General features: G+C 42.5%; 1 protein-coding gene and 1 long non-coding RNA gene across 2 annotated transcripts; one reads left to right on the top strand and one right to left on the bottom strand.

Moving 5' to 3' along the window:
- Nucleotides 1-98: 98 nt before the first annotated feature.
- Nucleotides 99-19,995, top strand: LOC132470561 (NFX1-type zinc finger-containing protein 1-like). The gene is made up of 19 exons (XM_060069277.1): nucleotides 99-235; nucleotides 862-940; nucleotides 1,039-1,937; nucleotides 3,086-3,320; nucleotides 3,452-3,804; nucleotides 3,917-4,096; nucleotides 4,239-4,345; nucleotides 4,667-4,905; nucleotides 5,159-5,290; nucleotides 8,684-8,832; nucleotides 9,268-9,421; nucleotides 9,526-9,618; nucleotides 10,237-10,457; nucleotides 10,828-10,967; nucleotides 11,931-12,063; nucleotides 14,617-14,784; nucleotides 15,333-15,443; nucleotides 16,792-16,887; nucleotides 17,181-19,995. Exons 1-19 carry the CDS (start codon nucleotides 140-142, stop codon nucleotides 19,629-19,631), a joined length of 6,036 nt encoding a protein of 2,011 aa, XP_059925260.1. The 5' UTR covers nucleotides 99-139; the 3' UTR covers nucleotides 19,632-19,995.
- Nucleotides 8,576-9,087, bottom strand: LOC132470567 (uncharacterized). Its single transcript, XR_009528670.1, has 2 exons — nucleotides 8,987-9,087; nucleotides 8,576-8,878 (listed from the first exon to the last, which is right to left on the bottom strand). It is a non-coding gene; the product is annotated as an uncharacterized LOC132470567 (long non-coding RNA).
- Nucleotides 19,996-20,576: the final 581 nt, after the last annotated feature.

Here is a 20,576-nt window from a genome sequence, read left to right on the forward strand (position 1 = left end):
AAAAAAATATATATATAGATATCAAATATATTAGTGTATATAGGTATATAATTATGAATCCATCCATCCATAAATAATCCCTCTATTCGGCTAAACCAAAACTAATTAGTTCGGAGGAAACGAAACCCAAGAGATACAAATGATATTTAAAGCGCTCTCTCAGAGTCGCACCCTCCACTGTAAACCGAGAACACTTTGGGAGCGGCAGCGTCGTGAATGGGTCGCTCCGGAACAGGTAACTATCTGCAAGGGAAACATATGCCGCATTGCCGCTATTATGTAACTCTTAACTCTGACGACAATAACATAATATATAAATGTGTTGATAATATGTATCATAAATGTAATCATAGCCTAGAGAGGAATGCTTATTTTATCTCGGCTAACAATATTCAATATACCAGCTAACATTAGACATTTGGCTAGCTAAGTCCTCGAGTTTGAGTATTTTATAAATTATATTTATGTAGGCCTACTGTGTAACTGTCAATATAAAGTAACGTTAGATGTTGTAGTTGTCCCTTTAGTAACGGTCGTATTAACAAATATAGGTATGTACTTTTGTTTTTCATTGCAACATAAATGTTACGGGAAACTCACACGTGGTCTTGTTGTGATTTTTTTTCATTAATCGAAAAAGAAAACAGCAACCTATCAATGTAAACCATTTCAAGCGCTCATGGATATGCAATGAAACTTATTTTGTCCTGCACGTGCTGTATTTACTGGGTCCAGCAGGTGGCGTTCATGTGTGCGACAAATAGTTGGAACATCGTCCATCGCTGAACTGAATTGTAAGATGTAAAGAGCTCCGACTTGATTTTGTCACAATATAATTCATGCTTACTTGTTTTTCTTTAGCAATCCTTTAACGTGGGTATGGATGGATCAACTGAATATACAGAGGATGGAGAATCCAAGAAGAAAAATGATGGAAGAGGTAATTTTAAAGATATTCCCGAAAAGTACCAATGTAATAGCATACTACATTACCTCCATTGGCTAACAATGTTGCTTTTCACCCCCTGATTCTCACAGGTGGCAATAGCCGCTTCAGGGGACGGAGGAGGGCCAGTAGTGAATGTAAAATTAGGGTTGAAAGAGGAGGAGGACACAGTGGGGTGGCAGACGGCACGGCTGCTACAGGGAGAGTTGGACCAGGGGAGGACAGAGGAGGGATTGGAGGAAGAAGAGGAGTCGGGAGAGGTCAAAGACGCCCTGATGTGAGGGAACGCTCCATAACAGGGAGTCAAGTAGGCAGAGGACACGAGAGAGGGACATGTAGGGGAGGAGGTATATCAGGGAGGGGAGGAGATAGATCATTAGGAAGAACAGGGGATAGAGAAAGGAGAGGAGGAGACGCCAGAAGCAGCAGGGGGGGTAGGCGTGGTGGGGTGGCCCCTGGAGCCGGAGATTTCGCACGCCATGCAGCGAGAGAGAGGAGCGGGAGTTTGACGGCGCCAGCTGATCAGAGAGATCAGAGCGCCAGAGGGGGCCGATGTGCTAGTCGAGGTCGGGGGGGCGATCGTGGAGCAAGACCCAGAGCGCCTCAGTCGAGGTCAGCCCCCCCCAGCGACACCAGGGGGGGGGCGCCACACGGTCGCAGGATGACCTACACGATGCTGGCGGAGCTCTCGGAGAAACCGCCCTCCGAGGTGGCCATCACCCTCTCCTCCTCTCCTGCCTTTCAAGAGCTCCTGGAGGAGCGAGATATCCGGCCTGACCTCGTGCAGCTGGTTTGCTCTGCCCTGAGCAGGGCCTTCCAGTCGCGCGTGGATAGGAGCACGGTCCAGCACCTTGCTGGTGTGGTGAAGGACAGCGGGTTCCTGCGCACCATCCTCCCGCAATACGTAGGCGGAATGAGTGCAGAGTCCGACCCCACCCGCAGGGAACAGTACCCGCAGCACTTTGACAACATGATAGCTGTCCTGTCTAAGGTACGAGGGCTGCATGGTCAGCTGTACACACTAAATGACACCCACAATTGCACAACCCAATTTCTGTGCAATGTTTAGCATTCAAGGTGATTGTATAGGAAAATGGAACGGATACATTTTAATCAAAGTAAGCCTGCATGTTTGATGCTTTGGTGCTATTAATGTAAATATTCATGATACAGGTTGTTTTTAGAAATGTCAAATATTTTAGGACACCCTATTTTTACAGTGTGTCCAGTCATAAATGACCTTCTCAACTAACTTTAAGTAGGGCTGTCCCGTGAAAGTTGATGATTCGAATCATCAGTCGGGAAACCCCGCAGGCGACTTAGAGAATCTGAGTCGACTGCGGGGTTTCCCGCCGTCTTCCTTCATTTTTATTTTATCTTTTTCGTCAGTGAGTGGTGTTCTTTAATAAAACTAAAAATAGAAAACATTAAAATGCACAGGAATAATATTTATACAGATAATAATTTTAATTATATATTTTAGAAGAACTGATGCGGCACGACGTGTGCTGAAATGGATAAAAATTTAAACCAGAACGGTTGGTGCATGGACGGTTTATTTAGACACTGTCCATGTCACTGTGGCGATTGATTCATTGTAACTTTGTTTGCTAGACAGAATCTCGCAGAGGGAAGCGGCTGTCTCCCCTTACATTATTTCTACATTTTCTCTAGGAGCGCATTCAGTGTGGCGACACAGCGCTGTGCATTCTTTCGGGCTCAATAAATGCAATCAGATCGTGAACACGGGGCTCATATAGTGGATTATCCACTAGCCTATACATGAGCCCTGTGTTCATTATCGGACCGCATTATGGGCAGGAGCCTAATTAAAACTCGACAGGAATAAGTTGGCTACAATTCTGACTAGTTTGATTGAGAGAAAACTGTTCAGGTGAGAACGTACTGAGCACAACGCGCAAGCATATATAAAAGGCCTAGCCTACCAAAACAGAGTGCTAATAGAAAGAAAACTCATTTTTTAAACCTCCAAAAGAACTGCCCCGCACGGCCGCCGAATAGTCGAATAGTCGAATAGTCTAATGAAAAGGAAGATCTGATTAGACTCAGAAAATTCTGAGTCGGGGACAGCCCTACTTTTAAAATTATTACTTTAAAGTATTTTATTTGGTGCTGCAGGTGCTCAGCATCTTCCCAGCCAGCTCAGTCCAGGCTGTGTCTGTGCTTGTGGTTCTCTTGCGGGCCTCTCTCATTGGCCTGAGGGACTCAGGGGTTGACATCGCACGTCCAACTGAAGACAAGCTGGAAGTCATCCAGGCTTTAAGCCAGCAACTCCAAGAGAGATCCAGGGAGGGAAGCCTGCGTTCAGACCGGGACCATCTTCCCCTCTTATCCGACCAACTCGACAATGAAGGTCATATATTATGAAGAACATATGTTGATTCAAAATGGTTTAAGACTGGTTTAAAATGCTTGCAAAGATTTAGATACTGTTTCATTCATAATGTGCCGAAAAATAAACGACGCAAACTGCTGCTTATCCAGGTGAGGAAGAACTGGAGGACTTTCGGACAATACCCATCTATCCAACACGAGAGGAGTACCATGAAAATAAGACACCCTACCTGAGGCCCAACGCCACTACTCGCCAACACGCCAACACAGAAACCTACCTCGACACACACTTCCGACTGCTGAGAGAGGACTTTGTGCGGCCGCTACGTGAGGGGATCCAGAGACTCATCTGGAGCCATTCGGACCAGGGGAAGAATACCCAGCAGCTTAAGAAGGAGCGCTTTGATGACATCAGTGTGTACTTTGACGCCAAACTGGAGTCGCCTCTGTGCACTCGTTCAGGCATAGCCTATGTTATCAAATTTGACGTTAAGCCTCTGAAGGTGAGTGTGTGGACCGACGTCCAACAGCTATTCTATATTAATCACAACAACCATTGAACATTATTTTGATTATGCTGTTATGATGTAATGAAGGAACCACCTTTTTCAACAGTTTGTTCGCTGGGAAAACTCCAAGAAGTTGCTGTATGGGTCTTTGTTGTGCATGTCGTGTGACTTCTTCGAGAACTTCCTGTTTGCTACAATATCTGAACGAGAGCTGAAAGACGTGAAGAAAGGCAGAATTCAGGTCATCTTTTCTGATGAGAGCAAACAAAAGCTGGCAACCATGCAGGTTGGACTTTGTGTACTTTGTTACTGTGTTGAGTTCTGATGGTATTGTATTATATGTATGACATAATAACATCTATATGGTATATATGTATAATATCATGTATAACAAATGTATAGCAACAATAACCTACCATTTCCTACAGACCAATCGACCGTTTCTGATGGTGGAGACGTCTGCCTACTTTGAGGCCTACCGTCATGTTCTGGAGGGCCTGCAGGAAGTACGGGGAGATGAGCTTCCCTTTCAGAGGTTACTTTTTTTTTAAACAAAAACAAGCACGTGCACTGACATTGCAACCTGCACCGCAACATTTTACCAGCTTTTAGACAGTGACGTTCAAGTCAAATTAATTATATATATATATATATATTACCAGTATTTTTATAGATCAAATATGTTAAATGATTATACAGGAAGCAATTTCTGTGTATGTGTTTATGTGTGTTTATATTTATGTATAATTATTAATGTAAGACAACACAATCACACTTGGGTGCTACTTTATTCCCTGAATCACTTATGTATGTCCTTTTTAACAACCTAATCCCCAATGTGCTGCAATCACTTCAGGTATATAGTGGAGTGCAGCCCAGATGTGCAACCCCCACGGTATCTGAGAGGAAACGACATGTACAACCTGGAACAGGTGGCAGACCCTAAGAAGAAGAAGAAGATCAAGCCCTTTCACTGCCTCAGGCCTGCTGACTGGCCTGCCAAGGAGACCCTCGACCTGGACGAGTCTCAGATGGAAGCCTTTCAATTGGCTCTCACTCAGGAGCTAGCCATCATACAAGGACCCCCTGGCACTGGTAGACACTTCTACTTTAACCATAGATCAAAAATTCAAAATGTATATAGCTGATTTCGGTTAGATTCACGCATTTTCTCTTCTTGCAAAGTTATGCTGTAAGGAGGGGTACAAAGTGGTAAAATACACTGTGAGGGTGGGGAAAGTGGGGTGGTTTCCACACTATCTGAGATTAAGGTTTCTCAGGAATGTAAAGCTTAGAAAGCACATCGTGCTGTTGTTTTGCTGCAACTACATTTCTGATCTGTCTATAGGAAAGACCCATGTCGGCCTTAAAATCGCTAAGGCACTGTTGACCAACCAGGGACTCTGGAGTGCCGGTCCGGAGGCTGCGCCTATGCTTGTCGTGTGTTACACAAACCACGCTTTGGACCAGTTCCTGGAGGGTAAGCAGGCATCACTGCCACCACAGCCAATGTCTAATTCATAAAGACCCTTCCTTTTGGTCTCATCCTACCTGGACCATGCTCGTCAAGGCTCTCTCACCTCTCTCTTCTAACTTGTTTATGTGCAGAAGAAGACACTACTATATCAAGTTTAATTGGGTGTCAAGCAACGAAGTTACGAGACAACCTATTGTTTTCGTACTGTTTCTTATTGTTATGCCTCCATGGGAGTCTATGGCAGCCCATGGAACGCCTTGGTGAAAAGTTGTGACACTGGCACAATTTGGCATACTGGTTCAGGACAGTCCCATTAGCCCATCAAGCAAATTTGAGGTCTCTAGCTCATCAGCTCTAGCGCCACCAACAGGTCAAAGTTGGACATGCATTCATGTTTATAACTTTCGACCCATTCATCCAATATTCACAAACAAGGTATCATTGGAATCTTTGGTCCAAGCCGAGTTCAACGCACTCTATGACATCATTTTGCGTCATGATGGATTTTCCACCATCTTGGTTTATGTCAAAAACCTTTAAAATGTCCAATCATCTCGAAACTTGGCACACATGATCTTCCATGCTTGATCGAAAACATTGAAATCTTGTTCCAATTCAATACCGTTTGGCCGCTACAGCCAATCAAACAGGAAGTAAGCCGATTTCTCAGCAGCCCATTGATATATCATAACCAAACATGTGTTTTGCCTCCTCTCTCTTCACATGAGTATATTTAATGCAAATTTTCAATGTGGTGATACTATCAGACCTCCCCGTATAGCTAGTAAATTATTTCTCACGGAAACATCCGCGGCAGCCAATCAAATTCGACCGTGAAGCCGCCAAACAGGAAATACGCCAATATCTCAGCAGCCCTTTGACATATCATAACCATACCTGGTACATAGACCCATGACATCATTATGGGGACACTCAATGAATTTAATGATCATTGACCTCTAGGGGGCGCTATAATTAACAAAGACGTGTTTTAACTCCTCTCTCTTCACGTGCGTATATTTCATACTTATTTTCAATGTCTGGTGATACTGTCAGACCGCCCCATATAGCTAATAAAATATTTCCCATGGCAACCTCAGAAATTGCCATGTGCCATGTTCAAAGTTGTCACAATCAATATTACATATCCACAGGCAACAGATTATGTCTAATCTTCATGAAACTTGCAGTATATGATCTACAGACCAAGCTGACCAAATGTGCTAAACCGCTTTGTCTAATTCATAACCGTTTGGCCGTGACAGCCAATCAAACTTGACGGCAAAGCCAGGCCGCCATGTTGAAAGTTGTTAATATCAACATTACATATCAACAGGCCACAAATGATGTCCAATCATCATGAAACTTGCCCTATATGATCTTCAGACCAAGCCGAAACAAATCTGCAAAACAGCCTTTTTTTTTTCAAAACCGTTTGGCCGTGACAGCCAATCAAACTTGACGGCAAAGCCTGGCCGCCATGTTGAATGTTGTCAATATCAACATTACATATCCACAGGCCACAAATTATGTCCAATCATCATGAAACTTGCCGTATTTGATCTTCAGACCAAGCTGAACAAAGCTGCCAAACCGCTTTCCAAACCATTTGGCCGTGAAAGCCAATCAAACTTGACGGCAAAGCCGCCAAACAGGAAGTAAGCCTGTTCTCAGCAACTCTTTAACATATCATAGCCACAATTTGGTGACCTTTGACCTCAGGGGGACGTCAAACAACAATAACTTTAGTTACCATTCCGCCCACTTACAATATAAACCGCAATTCTAACTGCATTAGATGCTTCATGAACCATCTCAAGAACGGATGCTTGTTAACATTGTGTCTCTGTTAGGGATATTGTTCCGAATACCCCTATGTATTTGTGTCATTTGTGCAGACGGGCAGACGATAATGCGCCCTTACCTCTAGGTAGGGTCATTTCTCCATTTGGTAAACATTGACGCGTGTTCGCATAATGCTGTAGTTCATTCCACCAGCCGTATTACGATTACCGAGACAGTCGTCATGTAGCCACCCATTCCACCAGCAGTCGTTATTACCGATTACCGAGACGGTCGTCATGTAGCCACTTAGCCGATTACCTCCGTCCGGTAGAATTAGTTTACTGATTACCGAGAAGGTCGTCATGTAGCCAACCAGCCGATTATGTCCGTCCGGCAGAGTTAGTTTACCGATTACCGAGACGGTCGTCATGTAGCCACCCATTCCACCAGCCGTCATTATTACCGTTAACCAAAACGGTCGTCATGTAGCCACCTAGCCAATTACGTCCGTCCGATTACCGATATGGTCGTCATGTAGCCACCTAGCCGATTACGTCCTCCGATTACCAATACGGTCGTCATTTAGCCACCCAGCTGATTACGTCCATCTGGCAGAATTAGGTTACCGATTACTGAGACAGTCGTCATGCGCCCTTACCACTAGGACATTTTTCCATTTTGTCTAGATTTACGTGTACTTTGCATAATGCTGTACTTCATCCCACCTGCCGCCATTATTACCGATTACCGAGACGGTCATAAAGTAGCCAACCAGCCGATTACGTCCGGCTGGCAGAGTTAGTTTACAGATTATTACCGAGACGGTCGTCATGTAGCCAACCAGCCGATTACGTCCGTCCGGCAGAGTTAGTTTACCGATTACCGAGACCGTCGTCATGTAGCCACCCAGCCGATTACGTCCGTCCGGCAGAATTAGCTTTATCGAGTCCCATTATGCTTGACACCCACATTGCTGCATGCAGCTATATTTATATTTGTGGTTGAATGTCAGCAAACTCCTATAACAAAAACGTTTAAGGCTGTTATTGTGATCCATGCCTTTGTAGTACAGATTCCAGGGCTTTTAAGTGTTAATCGTTGCCAACGTTTTGCTTGGCGCTCTACGGCGTGAGGCAATTCCGAACATAGTGGGCCGCGAACGCTGTTCATCAAGGACCCGCTGCATTTACATATGCAGCAATACTTTATTCCTTCAATCTTCAGATTCAGTTAAATAAGAATAGAAAGAAGTTAAATACATTTTTGATGCATCCATAGTTGGTGCAGATGCCTGCAGTTCCTTTGACACATGTTTCATCAAGAGCAAACTATCCTTAAACAAGCAGTCACTGAGCCTATCAGGCGCTCTACAGATCACTATTCGACATGTGTAATAGAGTTGAACCTATATTGCAAATTAACAAATTCTGGTAATCCTGACTCATCTTTAATGTCAAACCCAATAGAGATTATTGTATTCGGATGGGCAAAACCTTTTGGAAATTCTGTGGGAGAAGTACAACATTATTCTGCTCATGTTCCGCTCTACAAATGGCTTCATGCTGCTTTAAGTTTTGTTCACTTGCTTTTTCTTTCTTTGGATATTTGAAGGTATCCATACATTTCTAAAAAAAGGAATCGTGAGAGTGGGGGGCCGGAGCAACAGCACTATCCTTGAGCCCTTCCTCCTCAAACATCAACTGGAAATCTTCCGTAGGGGAAATGGAATGCCCAAACACCTACGATATGCTTTTAAAGACGTGAGATCAAATGTCTGTCTGTCTGTCTGTCTGTCTGTCTGTCTGTCTGTCTGTCTGTCTGTCTGTCTGTCTGTCTGTCTGTCTGTCTGTCTGTCTGTCTGTCTGTCTGTCTGTCTGTCTGTCTGTCTGTCTGTCTGTCTGTCTCCAAGGAAACCAAGGCACTCTGTCTCCCTAGCCAAGCTAAAGCTCCACCGTAGCAACTTTTTGGTTTTGATTTTAGTTGTTTTCTTTGTGTTTTTCAATGTGTAATTTGACACCAACAATAATAATCCTAAACATGCCGCTCTTCATGTTTACGGTCGGAGTGTGTGTGGAAACCAGCCATCATCCATACACACTCCCATAGGGTGACATAATTAATTATAAAGTTATATAATAACCAAATGGTCCTATATACATATGAATACGACATCAATTCTGCAACTTTTTTAACAGATTTTAAGGGATATGGTAAAGTGGGAGCATATAATCAAGGATCATGCTGTACAACTACAGTGCAGTCAGAAGGGGGTCCTTCGAGAGCACATTCTGCAGAAATTCATTTCAGATAGACACTGGCACAGCCTGGAACAGCCTGCAATGCCCATCCGTAAGTTATTTATGTTCATGCATAGAATGTAACACATTTTCCATATTATTTCTATAATATTTTTAAAGTGCATAATTTATCTTCCATGTAATTCTCCCAACAAGCTGAATGGTACCAAGTGCAGAGTCAGATGGTTGAGTGGTTGGGATTAGGTCCCACAATCATCCAGCAGGAGGTGGAGAAGGAAGCACATGAAGGTGAGGTTCCTGCTAAACAACAAAATATTCAACAACATTAATGGTTCCCCTCTGTTTCCGTCATTGTTTAAGAAAACATCCATCAATGTTTAAGGCATGCACAAATTAAATTATTTAAAGCTAGGCAATTTATTTCAAAAGCTTTTTCTTTTATTTATGTTCAAATACTATTTACATCCTTAATGTGAGTGGCTTTGGAGGGAGGTCAACCCTTTAGGTTGGATACTTTTGTCTAAGTGGCCTACCCTAGCTATAACGATTGAAAGGAAACATTATTCTCAAAATGGTATAATGCAATAAAGCATAAGAAACGGTAATGACATATTAAATTAGGTTGAAATTGAATTTCAATTGTAGTTTTTTTCATATATTTTGTAATACCCTTGGCTACACTCAATCTATCACAGTATGTATCACAGTAGATTTACTTAAGTCTGTACACTTTAACAAATCTTCCAGTCTGATGTATGTGTACTGTATAGATCGATAAATACAGTACCATGGGAAGTTAGTTTATGCTACTATAAAATTATAAATAGCCACATTTTTTATTTTACACTTTAGCCATATTTATGAGAGTAAATGATTTTTTTTTTTTTTCTGGTTTCAACGCTTCAGACATGGAGACGGATGACCACACAGAAGCGGAGGTGGTAGCGGATGAGTTCATCCAGATCATTGAGGAAGCAGACCTGATTCACGCTGAGCGATTTATCGAAGACGGCTTTGAGTCCAACGGGGAGCAGGAGCAAGGAGAGCAACAAGGAGAGGAACTGATTCTGGCTGTGAACTTTGAGAAAGTCAGCATACAGGAGGGCCAGAGTGAACAGGAATGGCAGGTAAAGTTGACAACCTTGTTTTTGTTAAACAACATTTGCATTTACATTTAAGGCTTTTAGCAGACGCTGTCATCCAAAGCCACATATATTATTAACCTCTTGAACACGTCAAGGCAGCTAAGAATATCGATGCATATTACAAAAACGTTGCCCAAATTAGTCGCTTTAGATAGTTTGTTGTTTAAGAAGTCTTTTTAAATCTGGTAACGCCAGTATTTAGCCCTCTACCTTAAAATAAATGTAAATTGCTCAAACTTTTAACCAATACCGAGAAGTGATCTAATAAATCATAGTTATTGCATACTTTGGAATTGTAACTTAAAAAACAGGACTAACAGTTAATATATATTTTATTTAATCTATGGTTTAGATTCAGGCCAAACAGAGGAAAAGAATCAAATTAACAATACAAAAGGAACTGGATAAGGAATCAGACATGACCGAAGCAGAGGAAAATGCCATTTTTGACATTTGGCATCTGAGTATGGCAGACCGATGGAGACTTTATCGGTATGTTTAAATTCTTTTCACTCTCACTTCCTCATTTTATTTTTGTACATTTTTTTAATCACCTTACCCAAAAAAGTATCTGATGCAGAAATGAGCCTTATAATATGGGAAAAGATAGAGTTTATCTTTGATCTTTGTGTATCTATGTATTTGAAAGTAAAACAGATCAAATTGTTGGAGGATTTTGATTTTGATTCTTCAGGATTTGATTTTATCATGCCCAAGTTATAGGCTTCTGGAGGAACATGTTCATAACATATGTTAACCCTTAAAGCCTGAACACAAGCTAATTTGGAAAATCAGAAACTCAGAAACTAGTAAGATTAGATGATAATCCATGTATCTCTGCATACCTTGTTATATACCTTGTTGTAAAAGCTATCTAAGGGGAAAAAGTCAAATGACCTTTGCTAGCATCTTTGAGGTTTATGATGCCAAGTTTGTCCAGAAGAGTATGCTATAGCTCCATTCTTTAATGTAAACCGCAGGATGTGTACTCTATGATTCTGTCTTCATCCTCTCCAAGTTTTTGAAGTCTTGACTGTTTGCAAATCCTCAAACTTTCATTGTTGTGAATGTTTGTGTCTGTGAGTTTCTGTCTATTAGTCCGAGTGTCTGTTGAGAGGTGTATGACCCTTAAAGCAAGCTGAGGGTCGTGATTGGTCCAGATCACCGTAGACCGTGCTTTTAGCAACACTCACGCAGCTTGAGCTCTTTTGCTTTTTCACATACTGTATAGTGAAAAGGCAATAAGAAAGAAGTGTAAGAAAAGTTTTGGAATGAAGCCAAGCTGCATCTTTTTTTGGCGATAAAAAATATAAAATATTTTGTGCAGATATTCTTCTTACTTTTCTGATGGGAAATTAGAGTTTTTATTGTGTACTGCTCTCTCACACCATTCTGTGAGCCAAACATCTTGTGGTGTCTTATTGTTGTTAAATCTCCCCACATCATCTTCTGCAGGCTATGGGTGTCACGCTACAGGTATTTTCTGCAAGATCAACTTCAGCAGTCTGAAGAGGAATATCAGAACACGGTGGAAAGGTTGGAGGAGTTGCGGCTCAACGAGAAAATCTGTCTCCTCCGCAGTGCCAAGGTATTACCAGAGCTATTATAGAGAGCCACTGTTAATGTAATGGAGCATGAATATGGTGGCATATAACTGCTAAATAGTGAGCAAAATAGCAAAATTATTTGCACATGTGTACAACTAACCCATCCATACAAACAAATCATTATTGGGAGCACTTGTATTGCCCTCACATGCAGTTTTGAGAACGCGAGAGCAATAATATAGCCTTTTAGGAAAAATGTATTAATTGAGGGTGCACAAGTTGAAGCATCAAGCATCTGACGCCCCATGTGCAGTTTTTAGTCTGTGACTGTGAAAATCATTTGGTGTAAGCCCAGCATTAGTTAAAACCAGACTCGCACAATGATAACAAAATATCCTGACAAATAATCTAAATAGAAAGATATTACAGACAGTAGCAACATTAGAGCTGAAACTCATTTGTTTTAACGGTGACTCAGTCATTATGAAACCATAAATAGAGAATTTAATTATAATTTTTTTATCTATAGCTGTGTGAAAAAGTCTAAGACATAAATTACAGGTCTGAATAGATATGCATTCTCATATACGTGCATGTGCACATGTATGTATACACGTATGAGAAGCCAGCCAGCTACACTCCTCACCAAATTCATGACCTGCAAGAAACAGCAAACAGAACCTGTACTCAGTATCTGTGTACTGACAAGTATCTATAGCCATGTAGCCTTTTTGTGATGTAGTGACAGTTGGTGAACAAATGTATCCGTCATGAAGGATGACTTAAGTCTCAAAAGAGCCCTAAGGCCTACCTGCATAACTATTAATTGAACTTAAAAGATATGCAGACGTTTGAATTTAAAATCATCAATATGAAAATCTTCAACCAGGAAATAATCATAATCAAACCTTTTGTTTCAATCTGAGACAAAATAATTTGCATAATAAAATCACAAAGTCAAGACGACTCTCTCTCTCCAACTAAAATGACCAATTGTCATTTTATCAAACATATAGTATGTTTCTTCATACATACACATATTGCATTCCTCTCACCACATGAAATAGTCATCACCTCAGTAAACAATAAAGGAATTGAAAGATTACAATAAATTCAATGGCAAATATTGCAAATTAAACTAATTATTTCCTATATGTTTACTTGTATTTTGTGCTAAAATTCAAAGTATCTTATCTGTATTTACAATACAGCTTGATTCTGCATCTCTATTTACAGCTCATTAGTCCATGTCAATGTTTACTGTTGCTATGGCAACAAGAGACAGCTGACGTTAGCAGCTGTTAACTAGTTTAGCTAAATCATCTGAACAATAATAACCCATAATATCCCAATTCGGCATATTTAAACAAAATCAACCGCAACTACCAACAGTAACAGCCCTTCAACTCTGGGCTAATATGTTTTCACAATTATGCAGTTAATTAGGTCACATCACATTCAATGTAAAAACATTTTCTACTTTGTTTTGGACATGTCTCAAAATGTAGCCTAGCTAGCCCCAGGCTAACGTTACTTAGCATATATGCCTCCACTCACTCGTCTCCCGGCACAGCAGCACCTGCTGGGGTGTTGACCCCGGCACCAAATAGGTCTGTACATTTTTTACATTCAGCAGCTTCCACCTCCAGAGACTTCAGCTTTTTAAGTCGCAGTTTTTCGGCGCCACCCAGGCGTTTCTTACACTTATGCATTTTCAGCTCCTACCCGACTCCTGCGACTCCGGCCCATGCCATGAGGTCCCGCCCACCCTGGATTGTGTTGTGATTGACAGCATTGTCAGAGCTCTGAGCCTGTCAGCCCATGATTGATTGACAATGACAAACATAGACCAATAATATGTCGATGCTGGCAACGCACTGCTATCCCTCTGTAGCCCATTTGCCGGCCCAATTGGAGGGAATTTAGAGAGAAAAAAAACAAAACATAACGGACCGGACCGGCCCACATTGGGTCAACGGCCCACCGGGACGATGCCCGGTATGCCAGATGGCCAGTCCGACCCTGATTGTATCCCTTAATGTGAATGGCTGCTCTAGCTTATCACGTTTAGATGTTGATTTCTCAATGTACCTGTAAAGAGCTTTTACATTTTTCAGCGCTCATTTATTGGACTTTATTGGACTCATTTATTGGACATCAGACGAGGAATGCTGATCTTCAATTCGGACTTAGGTTTACTGCTGCGCCTCATGACATCTGTAAGCTGTCTGAGGTTTAATCCCGTCCTTAAATTTTTTACAAAGCATGTTCTGAGATATTTACTATTGAGCAGCTCTTGGTTAAATGTCAGCAATGCAAGCACTTCATGAGGTGTTTGAACTTGTCCTGCATCATGTAACCAATCATATTCAAGGATTCAATGGCCATGGCTGGCTCCGCCCACTTCGTTCCAAAAAGAAAACCACAGCTGAATATATCAGAGTGAACAGTTAAACACTTTGGGAGCACGGGAGCAAAGACCGTACATTTTCATTACCTGCTCAATGAATGATTTTTCATTACTCTCGCGAGCAGAGAAATACTGTGCGCTAAAGTGCAATAAAAGGGCTCACAATAAGGATTTCACCAATCAGGTCATCGGCATGACGACCACAGGGGCGGCCAAGTTCCGTAAGATCTTGCAGGAAGTACGTCCGCGGCTGGTGATAGTGGAGGAGGCTGCTGAGGTGTTGGAGGCCCACACCATCACCTCTCTGAACCCAGAGTGTCAGCACCTCATCCTCATCGGAGACCACCAGCAGGTACTACAACAACAACAACAACAACAACAACAACAACAACAACAACAGAGAACACATGTTGGGTCTTAAAGCTGCACCATGTCACTTCAGCACTTTAGTTAAAGGGTCTCTGGTGATTAGCCAATACAAGCCTGTTGATACAGACAACTGAGAGGGCTGGTAGGGTGAAAGAAAATAATTTGACCTTCCATTTTCTCTCCATTGCGAAGAACAGCCTGTGGGCTGGGAAGGAAGTGACGACTAAGCACTGATAATTGGCAAAATTGCTGTTCTTTCCGAACTTATAATTTGTACTTTTTATGTGCTTCATATACACTAATATTCTGTTAATGGCTAATGTTTATTTATGATTCTAACCCACGTTAGTTGATGATTGTAACAATCTCAATCCACGGAGCTATCACTGCGCAGGCTGCTCTTCGATTACCGGCCACAGGGGACAGAAATGAGAAAAGATTTGTGATTCTTACACGTAGTACCTTTAAGGGGACAGCCAGTGAACCAAAAATAATAATAATTAATAGATAATAATTGTTTTCTCCTGGCAGCTGCGGCCCAGTGCTACAGTGTACGACCTGGCCAAGAACTTCAGTCTGGAGGTTTCCATGTTCGAGAGGCTGGTGAAAAATGATTTCCCTTTCGTCAGGCTCAACTATCAGGTTGGTACAATGGCAGCCTCCTGCCTTTATTTAAGAAGGACTGGAAATATTCGCTCTTCTCAGTCAGAGAGTATGAATTTAAGTTGACAACCTAAGTATATTGATGTGTGATGTGTAAATATGTATGGGTCCATCCATGTTTATCAGCCTACATATAAAAAGGTAAATTAATAAAACATTTTGACAAGATGAAAGCAAAAACCAAACTATATTGTTCTGGAAGGTCCTCTGAATCACCTCATTATCAGCTCAGTCTGTCTGAATTTAACCTTATAAACCTGAGGCATTTAATTTCTAATCAGTTTTCCTAACTATTTTGTACCTAAATGAATATTTACCCTCTTCTATATATATCTACACTGTCCCTATTTGGGAGGAAAATAGCCAGGTTTACATGAACTCACATTGCTACACGTAGCTACAAAATATGATTTGATTCATGTTGCACATTAAGTCCTGAACCCACTAAGTCCTGAATAGCACAATGGGAATACACTGGGAGATGGAAAGCATCCCCTGTTTTGTTATTTTTGGGGTGTTAGAACTGGGCAAGGTTAGGATAATATCCTCCAGAACGGAAATGGTCAAAATAATGCATCATGTGTTGAGTGCACAGGGTGAGAGGGCTATGTAAGCTAGTAAAAACATATATTTTATCGCCACAGTAAGCCTTGTGCATTACAAAGAGATCACAGGAGAAAATTATCTTAGCTCTTCACCTTAATTCATTGGTTCTGAAAGTGCGGCCCGTGGGCCAATGGCGGCCCGCAGAAACATTCCTGGCGGCCCGCAATGACATACAGATTTAAGTAAAAGAAAATATATATATATTAATTTAAACAAAAATGAATAAATATAAAGAGAAATGTCGACTCTCTCTAGCTTTCAATTAAATCCTGTTACATTTGTTAGTTTTAATCCGACTGTACATTACTTTGAAAGAATCCTGAATGAACCTCAGTTTCGTGATTTAAACTTCACTTGACCTCACTCCCAGAGGTCCACGGTGCAATGTTTTCTTTCACCACTGGGATGCTAACGGCGTTTCCCGCCAGATTATTTTTCCTTTGGCGGCCCTCAGCTGTCAAAACTTTGAGAACCCCTGTCTTAATTGCTGACAGCCCCGAAATCAACCATCGGGACGCAGAAATTCTAGACCATTATCCCCGGCCGTCCCTGAACAGTACAGAGCATTTAAGTTTAAAACTTTGCAGATTGAAAGCATAATATCAAGCAACGTTCTGTTCTAATATTCTCTTGATGTGTGTGTGTGTGTGTGTGTGTGTGTGTGTGTGTGTGTGTGTGTGTGTGTGTGTGTGTGTGTGTGTGTGTGTGTGGTCTGGTCAAGCATCGCATGAGGCCTGACATCGCCTGCCTCCTGACCCCACACATCTACCCCGAGCTGGAGAACCACCCGTCAGTCATGGACTACGACAACGTCAAGGTGATTGTTGAATCCACTGCTGCTCTCTCCTCCAGCAGTACACACCTTCCGGCCTGAGGCGTTTATCTTTTTCTATTTAGAGGGATTCAGAACGTCTGACCTTTCCAGTGTGTGTGTGTTTGTGTGTGTTAGCACTGTGACATTTGATCTATTTTGACTACTTTCCTTTGTCCCTTCTACAATTACAATGTCTCCTAACTACTAATTGAATGTATTTTACTACTTGTATGTCTCCAAATAGATGATGCTTTCAGAGCCATAATGTATATTCTCGATTGTCTGCTTTATCACAGGGCATCAAAACCAATCTGTTCTTCCTGGAGCACAGCCACCTAGAGGAAAACCTCAGGGATGGGAAGAGTCACGAGAACAAACATGAAGCCATGTTTGTAGTTGCTCTGTGTCGCTATCTTTTGATGCAGGACTACAATCCAGAACAGATTACTATCCTCACCACATACAGCGGACAGCTCTTCTGCCTGCGCAATATGATGCCCTCCTCCGAGTTTGCAGGGGTCAAAGTGCATGTGGTTGACAAGTACCAAGGGGAGGAGAACGACATTGTCTTGCTGTCTCTAGTCCGCAGCAACGCCAAGGGAATTGTGGGCTTCTTGAGCATCCCCAACCGCGTCTGCGTGGCATTATCACGCGCCAAGAAAGGCCTCTACTGCATTGGAAACAGTGCAATACTGAGCAAGGTCAAACTGTGGAGCAATATCTTCGGCACCTTGAAAGAGAAGGAACAGATGGGCAAAGCGCTCACTCTGTGCTGTCAGAACCACCCAGAAAAACAGATCCAGGCCGCCTGCTCCGAGGACTTCAAACAAGCCCCCGAAGGGGGGTGTTTGACGCCTTGTGAGTTCCGCTTGGACTGCGGCCATGTTTGTGAGCGAGTATGCCACCCTTATGACCCCCAGCACAAGAAGTACAAGTGTGAGAAACATTGTGAGAGAAAACTGTGTGATCGTGGACACAAGTGCCCATTGGCTTGTCACCGTCAATGCCCAGCGTGTCCGGTGAAGATTGAGAAGACCTTACCAGGTTGTGGGCACAAGCAAATGGTCCCTTGCTACATGGACCCTGCTGACTTCAAATGCATTGCGCCCTGTGAGAAAAGTCTCCAATGCGGACATCAGTGTAAAGCAAAGTGTGGGGGTCCATGTACAATTAATTGCAAGGTAATGGTCCCCTTCATTCTAGAATGTGGACATACCCAGAGTGATTACTGCTTCTACAAGACAAAAGAATATGAGCCTAGCTGTAGGACCCCGTGTGACCTACAGCTCAAATGCGGCCACAGCTGTACTGGTACTTGCTACGAATGCAACCAGGGGCGCTATCACCTTCCATGCTCCTACCAGTGTGAACGTCTGCTCATTTGTTCCCATAAGTGCAGGGAACCTTGCACCGGTGAGTGCCCTCCATGCAAGCTGCCCTGCGAGAACGTCTGCATCCACAGCAAGTGCAAGAAACGTTGTGGCCAACCCTGTGCCCCTTGCGCAGAGCCTTGTGCCTGGCAATGTCTGCACCAAAGTTGCAGCAAGCTTTGCCACGAACCTTGTGACCGCCCGCCATGCACGAAGCCCTGTTCCAAAATGCTGGGCTGCGGCCACCCCTGCATAGGCCTCTGCGGAGACAAATGTCCAAACAAATGTCGCGTCTGTGATCACGACGAGGTCACAGAAATATTCTTCGGCTCTGAGGACGATCCCGAGGCCTACTTCATTCATCTGGAGGACTGCGGTCACATTGTTGAGTCCGAAGCTATGGACACATACATGGAGATGGACCAACAGTCACAAGAAAATGAGCAGATGGTCATCAAACTGAAAGAGTGCCCCAGATGTCGCACTCCGATCCGCAGAAACCTTCGCTACGGCTCTCACATCAACCGCAGCCTGGCCGAGATAGAGAAAGTCAAGGAGAAGATAAATGGACACAAGATAGATATCGAAACTGAAACCAACACCCTCACAGTGCAATGGGAAACCAACAGACAACTTCTTACACATTTGCCAAACATATGTAATGAGCGTGTTCAAAGCCAATTGTCAGCGTCACATCTCACCATTAATGAACTGCTGGTAGTGGAACATACAATGCTCTTTATGGAGAGAGCCGCCATGCTTCTGAAGATCCAAAAGGAGGAGATGACTGGAAACCACAGCCTCCGTTTCACAGACAAAGTTGATGTGTTCTTCCAATGGCTTCTTCACCCAAAACAGAAATTCACTGAACAACAAGTCACAGATTTGCAAAAGGAGCTGCAGAGACTCACCCTTTTGGCTGAACTCAACGCACGGTGCACAATGGCAGACCAAAGACGACAAATAACAAAAATCCAGGCTGGAGTAGATGATATCAGGAAGGTTTTGGATAAGATTGACCCTTTAACCGAACAAGACGCAGACAAAGTGAAGCTGGCCTTACGGAATCTAGATGAAAAACTCCCCTACACGGGCCTAGGAATTAGTGATAAGGAGAGGGAGATGGTCGTCTCGGCTCTGAAGTTGCCACCTGGTCACTGGTACAAGTGTCCAAACGGCCATATCTATATCATAACGGAGTGCGGAGGGGCAATGGAGAGCAGACGCTGCCCAGACTGTGATGCCACTATCGGTGGACAGAGTCACGCTTTGGCCAGTGGAAACCAGGTCGCCTCAGAGATGGACGGAGCGCAGCACGCAGCTTGGTCTGAGGGCAATAATCTGTTGAATTATGGTCAAATAGACTTTAATGACTAAAACATGATCACCTGTTTCGCTGTGAAAGGGTTGGTTTGTGCTCTTGTTTCCTTGTTGGTAGGTTTTTCTCTGTTTAGTTTCTGAGGCACGTTGATTTTTAAAAATGTTGTCTTGAGTAGGTTGACAATTAATCACTGTTACTGTGTTTCCACCCAAATTAAACAGAATTTGAGTCACACAGAATTACACAGAACTATTCCCTAGTACCTAGGTAATGTTCCGCAGCTCTTGTTATAGGCAAAAATGTTGGCCGATTATATAGGTATAATGATCTGAATACTACTATGCCTATGCCTTGTTGTGTTTCAGCAATAGAGGGGAGCAATGCATTTGTAAAGAAAAAAAATAAAGTGTGTGATTCCAAGTTGTTGTTTTCATCATTCACATTTACATTTAGGGCATTTAGCCGACGCCTTTTTCCAAAGTGTCAAAGATACAATAAGTGAATTTGTCGGAAGAAAGAGAAACAACAAAATATTGCTGTTGGTACAGTAAGGATGTTTATAGAAACAAGTGCCAAGCACTTTGCTAGGTTAACCCATTTACCATATACAGCAATGATAGCTAAGATAAGATGCTACACAATGCTAGGTACTATTTTTAATTGCCAGGGCATACAACATACAATCAGTGTACATTAAGTGCCAGGACATACAACATACAATAAGTATGTAAGAGGGCTATTTTTAGGAGAGTAAGGGATGAGAAGGGGCGGTGGGAGTAAGGAGGAAGCCATGCAGAGTCCAGGTGAACTCTGTTTTTTAGTAGATACACAAATGCCTAAAAACAGATATACAAGGAATGTATAAATAACATGGCTACACCGGTAGATACTTCAGAAAATATATTTGTACACAGCAGTATAATAGAATATCTGACAAAACAAGTGCTACAGTGTATTGGAAAGATGTGTGGATAAGCAAACAAGATACCTTGGAAAACTAA

This window comes from Gadus macrocephalus, chromosome 13 (genome assembly GCF_031168955.1).
Source record: "Gadus macrocephalus chromosome 13, ASM3116895v1".
NCBI classification, from domain to species: domain Eukaryota; kingdom Metazoa; phylum Chordata; class Actinopteri; order Gadiformes; family Gadidae; genus Gadus; species Gadus macrocephalus.